Source organism: Oncorhynchus mykiss, chromosome 27, assembly GCF_013265735.2.
Source record: "Oncorhynchus mykiss isolate Arlee chromosome 27, USDA_OmykA_1.1, whole genome shotgun sequence".
NCBI lineage: Eukaryota > Metazoa > Chordata > Actinopteri > Salmoniformes > Salmonidae > Oncorhynchus > Oncorhynchus mykiss.
Window position 1 is genome coordinate 34886032 of NC_048591.1, and position 13986 is coordinate 34900017.

Consider the following 13986-nt stretch of genomic DNA (forward strand, 5'->3'; position numbering starts at 1 on the left):
AGCAGTACGTACAAGCAGTACGCAGAGGGACAAATATCTAAATTAAAGAGACAAAAATCTATTTAAGGATCTAAAAAAAAGAATGTCGCAGTTCTTGTTTTGTGGTGAATAAACATAACTATTATAAGGAGCTGTGTAGTTACGCTATTATAAGGAGCAGTGTAGTTACGCTATTATAAGGAGCAGTGTAGTTACGCTATTATAAGGAGCAGTGTAGTTACGCTATTATAAGGAGCAATGTAGTTACACGTTTGGGACATAGCATATTGGAAGGATCTTATTTAAGATTTTTCCTAAAATGTCAAAGACATGCTTCCAAAGAGATCCACAGTTAAACAGCACCAAAACATTTGCAGAAAGTTTCCTATTTCAGAACAAGAGCATTTGGAAACATTGATCATTATCTACAAGCTATATTTTAAATCTACTCTCAGGAGTGAAATAGGTCCAGCTGATGGGAAAGGTTTTGAGATGAAGAAATGTTGTTCCATACCATGGGCCAGTCCCATTTGAGACCAAGGTTCTCTAGGTCTCTTTCCCACCTCTTTGTGATAGGGAGGGTGTTGACCTTATGTGAGGATCATTTATTATAAATGAAGGATACGAGGCCAGTTATTCTGGTAGACAAGATCAAACTGCAATAAGGTGGGAGCCTGGAAAGGCCTCCCGTTGTACACCATATGTTTTCAGAGCTATACATTCAAAACATACATTACCATACATCCAAACATACATCCTACGCATACATAATCAGCTTCTGATTAACTTATTTATTTTGGTTACATAACATGCAACTCTTGTCACGCCTGCTCCTTCTCTTCCCCCCTGGCGCTCGAGGGCACCAGGTTGCCCTGCATTACGCACTCCTGCCTTCCCTCGTCATGCGCATCAGCGATATTGGACTCACCTGGACTCACTCAATCACCTGTTTATTACCTCCCCAATATTTGTCAGTTCCCCTGCTCTGTTCCCTGCTGCTGCACGGTTTGTCGTCGGTCTTTGTGTTTCCCAGTTCTGATTTCCTCAGTATTCAAAACATAAATGACTGGATTGAGCATGAGAGGGATAGCTGAAGCAAGAGACAAACAGATAATCCTTGCATTGGGGTGAAGAGAGAAGGTCACTGCAGCAATGTAGGTGGATATAAATGGAAGAAGGAAAAGTGCTACTCTGAGAAGGTGTGATGTACAAGTCTTCAGAGCCTTCACACAGCCTTCCCAGGTAGTAATTCTAAACAGGGCAAGTAAAATACACACATAAGACAGGACTATGAAAACGAACGGTACATGAAGGACTAGTACTGTATTCACTTTTGCCATGATGGAATTGACAGAATTGTCGTTTCAGGCCATTCTGTACAAAGGCCCATGATCACAGAAATAACTGTCAATAACTATGGTTTTACAGTAAGACAGTCAAGTGATCAGGACCGTGTTTGTACCAACAATGACCACATCGACAAGCCACATCCCTGTAATCATGACAGACATGCTAGTGTTAGTGAGCAGAGTGTGGTATCTCAGAGGCAAGCACATGGCAACAAACCTATCACATGCCAGAACAACAAGGGTCATAGACTGCAAGGAAATAAAGAAGAACACAAAAAAACATATTGGCCAGACATGCTTCACAGCTGATGTACTGTGAATCAAAAATAAATGTCTTAATCAGGTTAGGAATTAGTGCACTTCTCTCACCTAAGTCAGATACTGCTAAGTTTAAAATGCCAATATACAGTGCCTTGCGAAAGTATTCGGCCCCCTTGAACTTTGCGACCTTTTGCCACATTTCAGGCTTCAAACATAAAGATATAAAACTGTATTTTTTTGTGAAGAATCAACAATAAGTGGGACACGATCATGAAGTAGAACGACATTTATTGGATATTTCAAACTTTTTTAACAAATCAAAAACTGAAAAATTGGGCGTGCAAAATTATTCAGCCCCTTTACTTTCAGTATAGCAAACTCTCTCCAGAAGTTCAGTGAGGATCTCTGAATGATCCAATGTTGACCTAAATGACTAATGATGATAAATACAATCCACCTGTGTGTAATCAAGTCTCCGTATAAATGCATCTGCACTGTGATAGTCTCAGAGGTCCGTTAAAAGCGCAGAGAGCATCATGAAGAACAAGGAACACACCAGGCAGGTCCGAGATACAGTTGTGAAGAAGTTTAAAGCCGGATTTGGATACAAAAAGATTTCCCAAGCTTTAAACATCCCAAGAAGCACTGTGCAAGCGATAATACTGAAATGGAAGGAGTATCAGACCACTGCAAATCTACCAAGACCTGGCTGTCCCTCTAAACTTTCAGCTCATACAAGGAGAAGACTGATCAGAGATGCAGCCAAGAGGCCCATGATCACTCTGGATGAACTGCAGAGATCTACACCTGAGGTGGGAGACTCTGTCCATAGGACAACAATCAGTCGTATATTGCACAAATCTGGCCTTTATGGAAGAGTGGCAAGAAGAAAGCCATTTCTTAAAGATATCCATAAAAAGTGTTGTTTAAAGTTTGCCACAAGCCACCTGGGAGACACACCAAACATGTGGAAGAAGATGCTCTGGTCAGATGAAACCAAAATTGAACTTTTTGGCAACAATGCAAAACGTTATGTTTGGCTTAAAAGCAACACAGTTGAACACACCATCCCCACTGTCAAACATGGTGGTGGCAGCATCATGGTTTGGGCCTGCTTTTCTTCAGCAGGGACAGGGAAGATGGTTAAAATTGATGGGAAGATGGATGGAGCCAAATACAGGACCAGTCTGGAAGAAAACCTGATGTCTGCAAAAGACCTGAGACTGGGATGGAGATTTGTCTTCCAACAAGACAATGATCCAAAACATAAAGCAAAATCTACAATGGAATGGTTCAAAAATAAACATATCCAGGTGTTAGAATGGCCAAATCAAAGTTCAGACCTGAATCCAATCGAGAATCTGTGGAAAGAACTGAAAACTGCTGTTCACAAATGCTCTCCATCCAACCTCACTGAGCTTGAGCTGTTTTGCAAGGAGGAATGGGAAATAAATTCCGTCTCTCGATGTGCAAAACTGATAGAGACATACCCCAAGCGACTTACAGCTGTAATCGCAGCAATAGGTGGCGCTACAAAGTATTAACTTAAGGGGGCTGAATAATTTTGCACGCCCAATTTTTCAGTTTTTGATTTGTTAAAAAAGTTTGAAATATCCAATAAATGTCGTTCCACTTCATGATTGTGTCCCACTTGTTGTTGATTCTTCACAAAAAAAATACAGTTTTATATCTTTATGTTTGAAGCCTGAAATGTGGCAAGAGGTAGCAAAGTTCAAGGGGGCCGAATACTTTCGCAAGGCACTGTATTTGCCACATTAGAAAGCATGACTAGGAGATAGATACACAGAATTACAATCCCCACTGTCAGAGGTCTTTCAATTTATTTGGCATTAAAAGTCAGATTGCTTGCTTAACCCACCGGTTCTCTAATATTATGAGTGAGATATCTCATGTGGGAGTTTGCTACTCTCTCTGAAGTACCCATCAAAAGTATCTATTGGAGACAGAAGAGTAAAGTGGCGAGTGGCAAATGAAGTGAGACCCTCACTTACATAAAAGGAACCATTGCCCTCTGAACCACTGCCCCCTGGTTATTCCCAAGCATGCTTCTTCTCCTCACTCTCTTGGCGAGCAGGGGAATGTGGTGAGTATTCAGACCCCTCAACTTTTCCCACAATTTGTTACGTTACAGTCTTATTCTAAAATTGATTAAAAAATGTGTTTCCCTCATCAACCTACACACAATAACCTATAACGACAAAGCAAAAACAGTTTTTTAAATTTGTTTTGCAAATGTATAAAAGATAAAAAACTGACATACAACATTTACATAAGAATTCAGACCTTTTACTCCATACTTTGTTGAAGCAACTTTGGCAGTGATTACAGCCTTGAGTCTTCTTGGGTATGACGCTACAAGCATGTCAGGCCTGTATTTGGGGAGTTTCTCCCATTCTTTCTGCAGATCTTCTCAAGCTCTGTCAGGTTGGTTGGGGAGCATCGCTGTACAGCTATTTTCAGGTCTCTCCAGAGATGTTCGATCAGGTTCAGGTCCGGGCTCTGGCTGGGCCACTCAAGGACATTCAGAGACTTGTCCCGAAGCCACTCCTGCATTGTCTTGGCTGTATGCTTAGGGTCGTTGTCCTGTTGAAATGTGAACCTTTGCCCCAGTCTGAGGTCTTGGGCGCTCTGGAGCAGGTTTTCATCAAGGATCTCTCTGTACTTTGCTCCATTCATCTTTCCCTCGATCCTGACTAGTCTCCCAGTCCCTGCCGCTGAAAAACATTACCACAGCGTGATGCTGCCATCACCATGCTTCCCAGTACAGATGGTGGCAGGTTTCCTCCAGACATGACGATTGGCATTCAGGCCAAATCTTGGTATCCTCAGACCAGAGAATCTTGATTCTCATGGTCTGAGAGTCCTTTAGGTGCCTTTTGGCAAACTTCCGTCTGGCCACTGTACCATAAAGGCCTGATTGATGGTGTGCTGCAGAGATGATTGTTCTTCTGGAAGGTTCTCCCGTCTCTACAGAGGAACTCTGGGGCTCTGTCAGAGTTACCATCGGGTTCTTGGTCATCTCCCTGACCAAGGCCCTTCTCCCCTGATTGCTCAGTTTGGCCGGGCGGCCAGCTCTTGGAAGAGTCTTGGTAGTTCCAAACGTCTTCCATTTAATAATGATGGAGGCCACTGTGTTTTTGGGGACCTTCAACGCAGCAGACATTTTTGGTACGGCCAAACACGGCCTGCAACGAAAACATGCGGTCTCTCCTTCACTGCAGCCGAGGTGAGTAAGACATTTAAACGTGTTAACCCTCGCAAGGCTGCAGGCCCAGACGGCATCCCCAGCCGCGCCCTCAGAGCATGCGCAGACCAGCTGGCCGGTGTGTTTACGGACATATTCAATCAATCCCTATACCAGTCTGCTGTTCCCACATGCTTCAAGAGGGCCACCATTGTTCCTGTTCCCATGAAAGCTAAGGTAACTGAGCTAAACGACTACCGCCCCGTAGCACTCACATCCGTCATCATGAAGTGCTTTGAGAGACTAGTCAAGGACCATATCACCTCCACCCTACCTGACACCCTAGACCCACTCCAATTTGCTTACCGCCCAAATAGGTCCACAGACGATGCAATCTCAACCACACTGCACACTGCCCTAACCCATCTGGACAAGAGGAATACCTATGTGAGAATGCTGTTCATCGACTACAGCTCGGCATTCAACACCATAGTACCCTCCAAGCTCGTCATCAAGCTCGAGACCCTGGGTCTCGACCCCGCCCTGTGCAACTGGGTACTGGACTTCCTGACGGGCCGCCCCCAGGTGGTGAGGGTAGGCAACAACATCTCCTCCCCGCTGATCCTCAACACTGGGGCCCCACAAGGGTGCGTTCTGAGCCCTCTCCTGTACTCCCTGTTCACCCACGACTGCGTGGCCACGCACGCCTCCAACTCAATCATCAAGTTTGCGGACGACACAACAGTGGTAGGCTTGATTACCAACAACGACGAGACGGCCTACAGGGAGGAGGTGAGGGCCCTCGGAGTGTGGTGTCAGGAAAATAACCTCACACTCAACGTCAATAAAACTAAGGAGATGATTGTGGACTTCAGGAAACAGCAGAGGGAACACCCCCCTATCCACATCGATGGAACAGTAGTGGAGAGGGTAGCAAGTTTTAAGTTCCTCGGCATACACATCACAGACAAACTGAATTGGTCCACTCACACAGACATCATCGTGAAGAAGGCGCAGCAGCGCCTCTTCAACCTCAGGAGGCTGAAGAAATTTGGCTTGTCACCAAAAGCACTCACAAACTTCTACAGATGCACAATCGAGAGCATCCTGGCGGGCTGTATCACCGCCTGGTATGGCAACTGCACCGCCCTCAACCGTAAGGCTCTCCAGAGGGTAGTGAGGTCTGCACAACGCATCACCGGGGGCAAACTACCTGCCCTCCAGGACACCTACACCACCCGATGTCACAGGAAGGCCATAAAGATCATCAAGGACATCAACCACCCGAGCCACTGCCTGTTCACCCCGCTATCATCCAGAAGGAGAGGTCAGTACAGGTGCATCAAAGCTGGGACCGAGAGACTGAAAAACAGCTTCTATCTCAAGGCCATCAGACTGTTAAACAGCCACCACTAACACTGAGTGGCTGCTGCCAACACACTGACACTGACTCAACTCCAGCCACTTTAATAATGGGAATTGATGGGAAATGATGTAAATATATCACTAGCCACTTTAAACAATGCTACCTTATATAATGTTACTTACCCTACATTATTCATCTCATATGCATACGTATATACTGTACTCTATATCATCGACTGTATCCTTATGTAATACATGTATCACTAGCCACTTTAAATTATGCCACTTTGTTTACATACTCATCTCATTTGTACATACTGTACTCGATACCATCTACTGTATCTTGCCTATGCTGCTCTGTACCATCACTCATTCATATATCCTTATGTACATATTCTTTATCCCCTTACACTGTGTACAAGACAGTAGTTTTGGAATTGTTAGTTAATTGTTAGTTACTTGTTATTACTGCATTGTCGGAACTAGAAGCACAAGCATTTTGCTACACTCGCATTTACATCTGCTAACCATGTGTATGTGACAAATAAAATTTCATTTGATTTGATTTGATTTGGTAGCATTCCCCAGATCTGTGCCTCTGCAAAATCCTGTCTCGGAGCTCTACCAACAATTCCTTCGACCTCATGGCTTGGTTTTTGCTCTGACATGCGCTGTCAACAATGGGACATTGTATAGAAAGGTTTGTGACTTTCCAAATCATTTCCAATCAATTGAATTTACCACAGGTGGACTCCAATCAAGTGGCAAAAAAATCTCAAGGATGATCATTGGAAGCAGGATGCACCTGAGCTCAATTTCGAGTCTCAGAGCAAAGGGTCTAAATACTTATGTAAATAAGGTATTTCTGCTTTTTTATATATAGATTTGCAAAAACAAAATATTTACATTTTCAAACATTTCTAAAAAAGTGTAGATTGATGAGGAAAATGATTTATTTAATCCATAAAAAAGGGAAAAAAGTCAAGGAGTCTGAATACTTACTGAATGCACTGTATCTCGCTCATAACGTCAGAGAACCTGGGTTACACAACTAAACTTAACTCATCTTTCAATTTTTTGTTTCGATATCTCATGTGGGGATGTGGCCAACTCCTGTATCGCAAAAATGCTGTCTGAAGACAGGGAAGTTCCAACATCAGCAACCTTCAGAGGTCCCAAAACTAAGGGAGTATGCACAGAAAAAGGTGCATAGACAACACAAAGCGGGAAAAACCTCACAGAAAGTGAGGGGAAGCATACAATCTCAGTTTAATGAGATATTCCCCAAAAACAGTGACCAAGAGGTCAACTACTCCATAGGAAAGGGCCCTTCCAAGCCACTCTGACGGCTATTACCCTCACCATTATAAAATCTATATAATGGTCCCATTGAATATAGAAGGGCCCTTACGAGGGTGGTTGCCCAACGAGCGTAGAGCAGGACACCCTTGCCCAAGCTCTCCTACAATCCAAGTAGATGCCAACCACATGTACGGGACAACAATGGGGACTCCTTTCTAGGGAAGGCGACAGGTGAAAAGCCATAGGTTCCAAGGTGCGACAATGGGAAAATTGCTTTGTTCTCTTGGGTAAAGAACCTGCATTTAGAGAGCTGCCAGTATTGGTCAGGGTTGTAGGGTTGTAACTGCTGGGTTGTAACTGCTGACCGGAAAATAACTGGTCATCAAGGGGCTCAAAGATGTGGAGGGAAAGCATACGGCATCACCCACTGCTCATGGGTGTGTAAGCTCTTCCACCCCGTAAGATGGGAAGATAGAGCAGGCAGTGGCCGGCTTGCGTGAACCAATTTTAGTAAAAAAAACCTGATGAGGAAAAGCCAAAGCTTTGTGGATAGCTGGCTGAGGCTCCTACGCCTGTGAGGGCGTTGCCCCTCCCCCTTTCCCTAATATCCAGAAAGTAAACTAAGGAAACAGTGTACCTAATCAGATGTACAACTGAATGCATTCAACTGAAATATGTCTTCCGCATTTATCCCAACCCCTTTGAATCTGAGAGGTGGGGGGGGGCTGCCTTAATCGACTTTCACGTCATCGGCTCCCGGGGAACAGTGGGTTAACTGCCTTGCTCAGGGGCAGAACAACAGATTTTTACCTTGTCAGCTCTGATATTCAAGCCAGCAACCTTTCAGTTACTGGCCCAACGCTCCTACCCGCCTGGCTACCTGCCGAGATCCAGAAAGTAAACAAAAAAAAAGGGGAGGAACCAAAAGTGTCTCTCCTCCATTTCCTCATATGAACATGGTCACAAAAGTGAGCTGCTGCACAGAGAATAGGGTTTCGTCTTAACACAGCTCTGCATACCCACTGCTGCGAAACTCGGAGTGGGGAAAGAGTAGCAACCGTTAAACCCAAAGAGAGAGGGTATGGCCCTGCACACTAGCCTCCTCCGCTGCCAGGGCTGCACCCTAGGATGGCTGACCCTTCTTACCTCCTTTAGGGGGGACAGAGGGTCAGATCCTTGCTGCGGCCGCATCGTAAGACGACTTCCTTGCTCATGTCACACTTCTGTGGCGGGGACAGTGGGCCCAAACAACTCTTTGGGTGTCACTGGGGCATCCAGAAGGTCCATATTTTCTCTGTATGTTAAGCTGGATAAGCTCAGACCTTTCTCCCACTACTGCTAGGCTCAAGGCTAGACCACAGCCTTGGATGGCACTATGGGAGTCACGGAGGTTCAGGTCCGTAATCTCCTAAGCATCTGAGTCTAGTCTAGTTGCTTCTCCACTTCCTCCAGTAATTCAGCCTGATATGCCAACAAAAAAAGGGAACTTAGAGGGCTCTAATTGCTTGGGCTGAGGCCTTGTACGTTTTCTTAAAAACAGAGGCAGTAAAGTGCTCCGCCTTCCCAGGGAGTGAGGCGCTGGTGTCATTAATAATACGATGTGAGGGGCTGAGGTTGTGAGCCAGTGTCACGAATCCCGCCGAAGATGGTGCCTCTTCCTGTTCGGGCGGCGCTCGGCGGTTGTTAAAGGAATTCTAAATTCCTCTCTATTATTTCCCAATCAGAATTCATTACTCTGTCAATGCATTCTATGGGATCGTAAAACCCATATTATTATTATAGGAATGGACAGAGCCCCAGTCTTAAACTCAGGTAACAGCATTTATTTCAAGAGAGTACTGGGTACATACACATTTTACCACAGGTTATAAACTGAAAATGACGTCAGTGTTTTCTAAATGTTCTATCTCTTTTATGACACCGGTAGAGATGCCCTATAGTTCTCGAGCCTTCCCTTCCCTCCTCTCCTAAAGCCAAGGTCAGTCACTGTAAATCAACATTCTAGACAGTCTGGAGATAGTCCGTCCCTGCCATCTGGAGATAGTTCATTCATTTGTACAAAGGAACAGACCGTCATTGTTACTAAACTCCTGACTATATTATATACAATTGGGAATGGGAGCAAGAGAGAAAATTCATATATGTACAGTACATAATAGCATTTGGACTAGTCAGTCCTGATTGAAATGTATACATAATTAGTCATCATTGATAAAAATTCCCTTAACAGCGGTCGACGTCGCCGGCCTACTAGCTGCCATCGATTCCCTCTTTTGTTTCTGTTAGTTTGGTCTGATTGGTTACACCTGTTTTGAGTTTAGTTTGTGGGCTATTTAAGGGGTCTAGGCCCGCCGGCTTTTGTGCGGGCTTGTTTTCTGTTCATGGTGTTGGATTATTTGTGGATTCTATATTTCCGGACAGTTTAGTCCTGTTTGTTTGCGCCCTTGTGTTTGGCATGTCCGTTTTCACTGTCTTTGGAATAAAGATCCACGTTCTGAACTACCTGCTCTCTGCGCCTGACCCCTCCACCCACTACTCCTAGAAGCCGTAACAGCCAGTGATGGCTCCACCATGGGAGGGTTGCCAAAGCCGGATTCCTCCATATTGTGCAAGTCCAGGTTTGGCACGCACTTGGCAAGAATCCTGCTAGTGAACGTTTTTTCCGACAATCTCTTTTCCCTGAGGAAAGCTGGTACTGCGGGGAGCAGTTGTTTTATCGGGGCTGTCTGGGGCGGGAGTCTAGCAAATAGCAGCTTGTGTGGACGGTGTACCAAGCTAGCTAGTTAGGAGCCTTGTGGCTAACAGCTAGCAATATTGATCACCATATAATGCTATAGCCATAACACTATAGCGAGGCTTGTTGGTTGTTAGCAAGCTAGCAGTGACCCTTAATTTCAAATTCCTTATATTTTTAAACAAACCAGACCGCACGATTTTCTTGTTTTTTTAAATTTACGGATAGCCAGTGGTACACTCCCTCTCACACATAATTTACAAACTAAGCATTTTTGTTTAGTGAGTCCGCCAGATCAGAGGCAGGGGAATGACAGGGATGTTCTCTTTTTCCTATCCTGCTAAGCATTCAAAATGTAACGACTACTTTTGGGTGTCAGGGAAAATGGAGTAAAAAATATATGATTTTCTTTAGGAATGTTGTGAAGTATAAGTAAAAGTTGTCAAAAATATAAATAGTAAAGTCAAGTACAGATACCCCAGGAAACAACTTAAGTAGTACTTTAAAGTACTTTTACTTAAGTACTTTACACCACTGCTAGTGAGGTTAGATGCCTTTCAGCAAGCTAGCCAAGTTAGCTTGGGCTCATCGAGTCTCAACTGCTAGCAGTGATGATAGCTACCAACAGAGGCTGAGAATTTGAAAAGGAATTTCTACAGTAAAACATAAACCTTCCAGTTAGTACTCAACCTCTCAACAGGGTCGGAACACCTACGTTCGGCAATGATATCCTTCATGGTTCCCTTGTGAGCAGTTTAGCAGACAAACAGATATTCAGCTGATATGAGGAAAACGAGAATAAGCAGAGGGTGGGAGAGTGGTTATTTTTATGGAAGTGAGGGTCTCACCTCATTCGCTACTCTGTCTGTTTCCAACAGACGCTTTGATAGGTGCTTCAAGAGAGTAGGCGGTCCTAGCGAACCCCCATGTAACGAATAATTGAATGAGAACCAATCTTAATGAGTAACACTCATTTTACATTGACAACTAACGTACAACTATATGAGTGTGAAACCCAGCAAAAACACTGGTGCTGCAGTCAGCTCCCATGGACAAAATAGGGATGCAACGTTACAATTACATTATTTTCAGATAAACATTGACATGTGACTTCAGGAAACCAAATTACAACCAGATTCAGACATCTTTATCGTGACCACGTCAAGGCGGGATTTTGTTCTTAACTTTGCATGTGATATGGTGGTTATAATCATGACCATGAAGTTGTTTGCGGGTCAGAAAGAACAGTCCTGCTTTATTTTCAAATGTATGTCTCAAAAGATATCATGCTGACACTATATGCATCAATTCATTCCAAAATAAATAATTAAGCAGCCCCGTGTTATTAAAGTGTCCTGAGATTTCAATTACACATGAGATAATGGAATATTAACTGACTAATGAGTCCTTGAATCAGGATTTACATTTTAGCCAGTCATTCTGGACGATGTTTCTGCTAAATGACTTAGATGTATTGTGATGTATAAAAACAAAACCAAACTGGTCATTTATTGTGAGAAAAACAACACCATTCTCACATGATATTGCAAAAAAACATTCTCAGGGAAAATCTAAGACATCACACAATCTATTTGTATTGTCTACTTTGAGTAAACTAAACCCTATGTGCAATTTATTTGCTCTTTATAAAGTATACTACAAAATAAGTGTGCACTGTTGCATCCATCATTCAGTTGTGCTAGCTGGTCTGAAATGTGACCACAGATGTGTTGGCTAGCACTGTAGCACTGCTCAGGTGTTGCACAGCTAATTGAGCTAGGTTAATGATGTGTTGACGATTTTGAGTGTTATCTGAAGAGACAGATGTCGCAATACCATGCATCAGAGTTAGGCCTCCTGACAGAAGGCTGATTCAAACATGAAAGCAAATGAAGGGGCTGATACTGTTCCAGTCCAGAGGATACATGTTCCTACTTTTCATGTGGAGTTAAAATGCAGTGTTATTCTCCCACTACTGATAATGTTGGTGAAATAGTGGCTTTGGGTCATAGGTCTCCTTTTGGTTGTGTTCCTATTGTTTTTAGAGCACAGTGTCCATATTGTTCTGGAGCACATATTTGTAGGAATACTTTGTGTATTGTTTCTCTAACACATCCTATCTATATAAAATATCTATATTTTTCTTACATTTTACTATATAAGCAGGGGATTTGAAACCTATATTGATTTATACCTGATACCTAAACCTCTATTGCCAATAGAGAACATAATAAAGGTGATATTAAAACAGGCAAGCATGCTTCTATAGAGCACGGTAACAGACATGTTTTTACACATTCACTCACACAGTAGGCTACACAACAAGGAGATGACTTCATTAAACCGTTTTTTTTTTATTCAGTGGGCGCAACTTTGTTAAACATCTTCAACATTTTGTTTTTGATCTCTTTGGTTCTAAAACAGTATACAAAAGGATTTACAAGAGAGGGCCCGAGAATAGCCCCGATCATCAAGCCATGACGCTCTTCCAAGGTCAGCACCACACCTAGCCTGGTCAAGACTATACGTACAAATAAAGGAACGTAATAACACACTACCACTATCAAGTGACTGAAGCAAGTACTGTACATCTTCCTCTTGTCGTTCTTGGAGGACATTTTAACCATAGCAAATATGATCCATATGTAGGACAGGCAAATAGAACAGAAAGTGCCAAACAGGAGAAAGAAGGTGATAATGGTTATCATATTAAAATAATAGCTAGGATTGACACAAGTGGCTCTCACTAACGCAGCATAATCACAGAAGGTGTATTTGAGGGTTGAGTGGCAGTATGGGAGAGATAACACAGTGGCAGGCATAACAGCCACAAAAGCACAGGCAACCAACCACAGAGCACCGGTCAGAACCAGAGTACGAACATTGGTGAGGATACTTTGATACCTCAGTGGATTAGAGATTGCAATCAAACGATCAAAAGCCATGACAGAGATAGCAAACATCTCCATTACGCCCCCCAGGTGGAAAACAAACATCTGAATGAAGCATGACACATAAGCTATGGCTTTATCACCAGCTACCAGCACACCAATCATAGTTGGACAGGCACTGGAGCTGTACAGCATATCAACTAGAGCAAGGTTGCAAATCAGAAGATACATTGGCTTGTGCAAACGCTTATCATGAAGGATAAAACATATATTTGCCACATTAGAAAGCATGACTAGGAGATAGATACACAGAATTACAATCCCCACTGTCAGAGGTCTGTCAAGTGTGTCAAAACCACCGATGACAAATTGATGTATTATTTTGCCAGAGACATTTCCCAAGGACATATTCCACTGTCCCTCGAAGGTCCAAAGAGCTACAAGGGAAAAAAATATGTGTCATTCAACCAGACTTATGAACATGCACTCCTTACGCCATTATGACCGCTGCTTTACTGAATAACTGCTCTAAATCAATCTTACACCATTATGACCGCTGCTTTACTGAATAACTGCTCTAAATCAATCTTACACCATTATGACCGCTGCTTTACTGAATAACTGCTCTAAATCAATCTTACGCCATTATGACCGCTGCTTTACTGAATAACTGCTCTAAATCAATCTTACGCCATTATGACCGCTGCTTTACTGAATAACTGCTCTAAATCAATCTTACAACATTTAAGCACCAAAAGCTTTAAGCACATTCTCAATTTTCATTCTCTTACGTTTCTTAATTTTCAAATCAGAAAAAGTGGTCATGAATTAAATATACTCAAAACAATGAGAAAACAATGCACAGCAAACAAAAAATAATGCTATGATTGATTATATCGA

General features: G+C 43.1%; 1 protein-coding gene and 1 pseudogene across 1 annotated transcript; both read right to left on the reverse strand.

Moving 5' to 3' along the window:
- Window positions 1–430: 430 nt before the first annotated feature.
- LOC110507204 lies at window positions 431–8652 on the reverse strand (annotated as a pseudogene).
- Window positions 8653–12549: 3897 nt separating this feature from the next.
- LOC110507205 (olfactory receptor 10G4-like) lies at window positions 12550–13377 on the reverse strand. Its single transcript, XM_021587096.2, has one exon. It carries the CDS (start codon window positions 13375–13377, stop codon window positions 12550–12552), a length of 828 nt encoding a protein of 275 aa, XP_021442771.2.
- Between the last annotated feature and the right edge of the window lie 609 nt (window positions 13378–13986).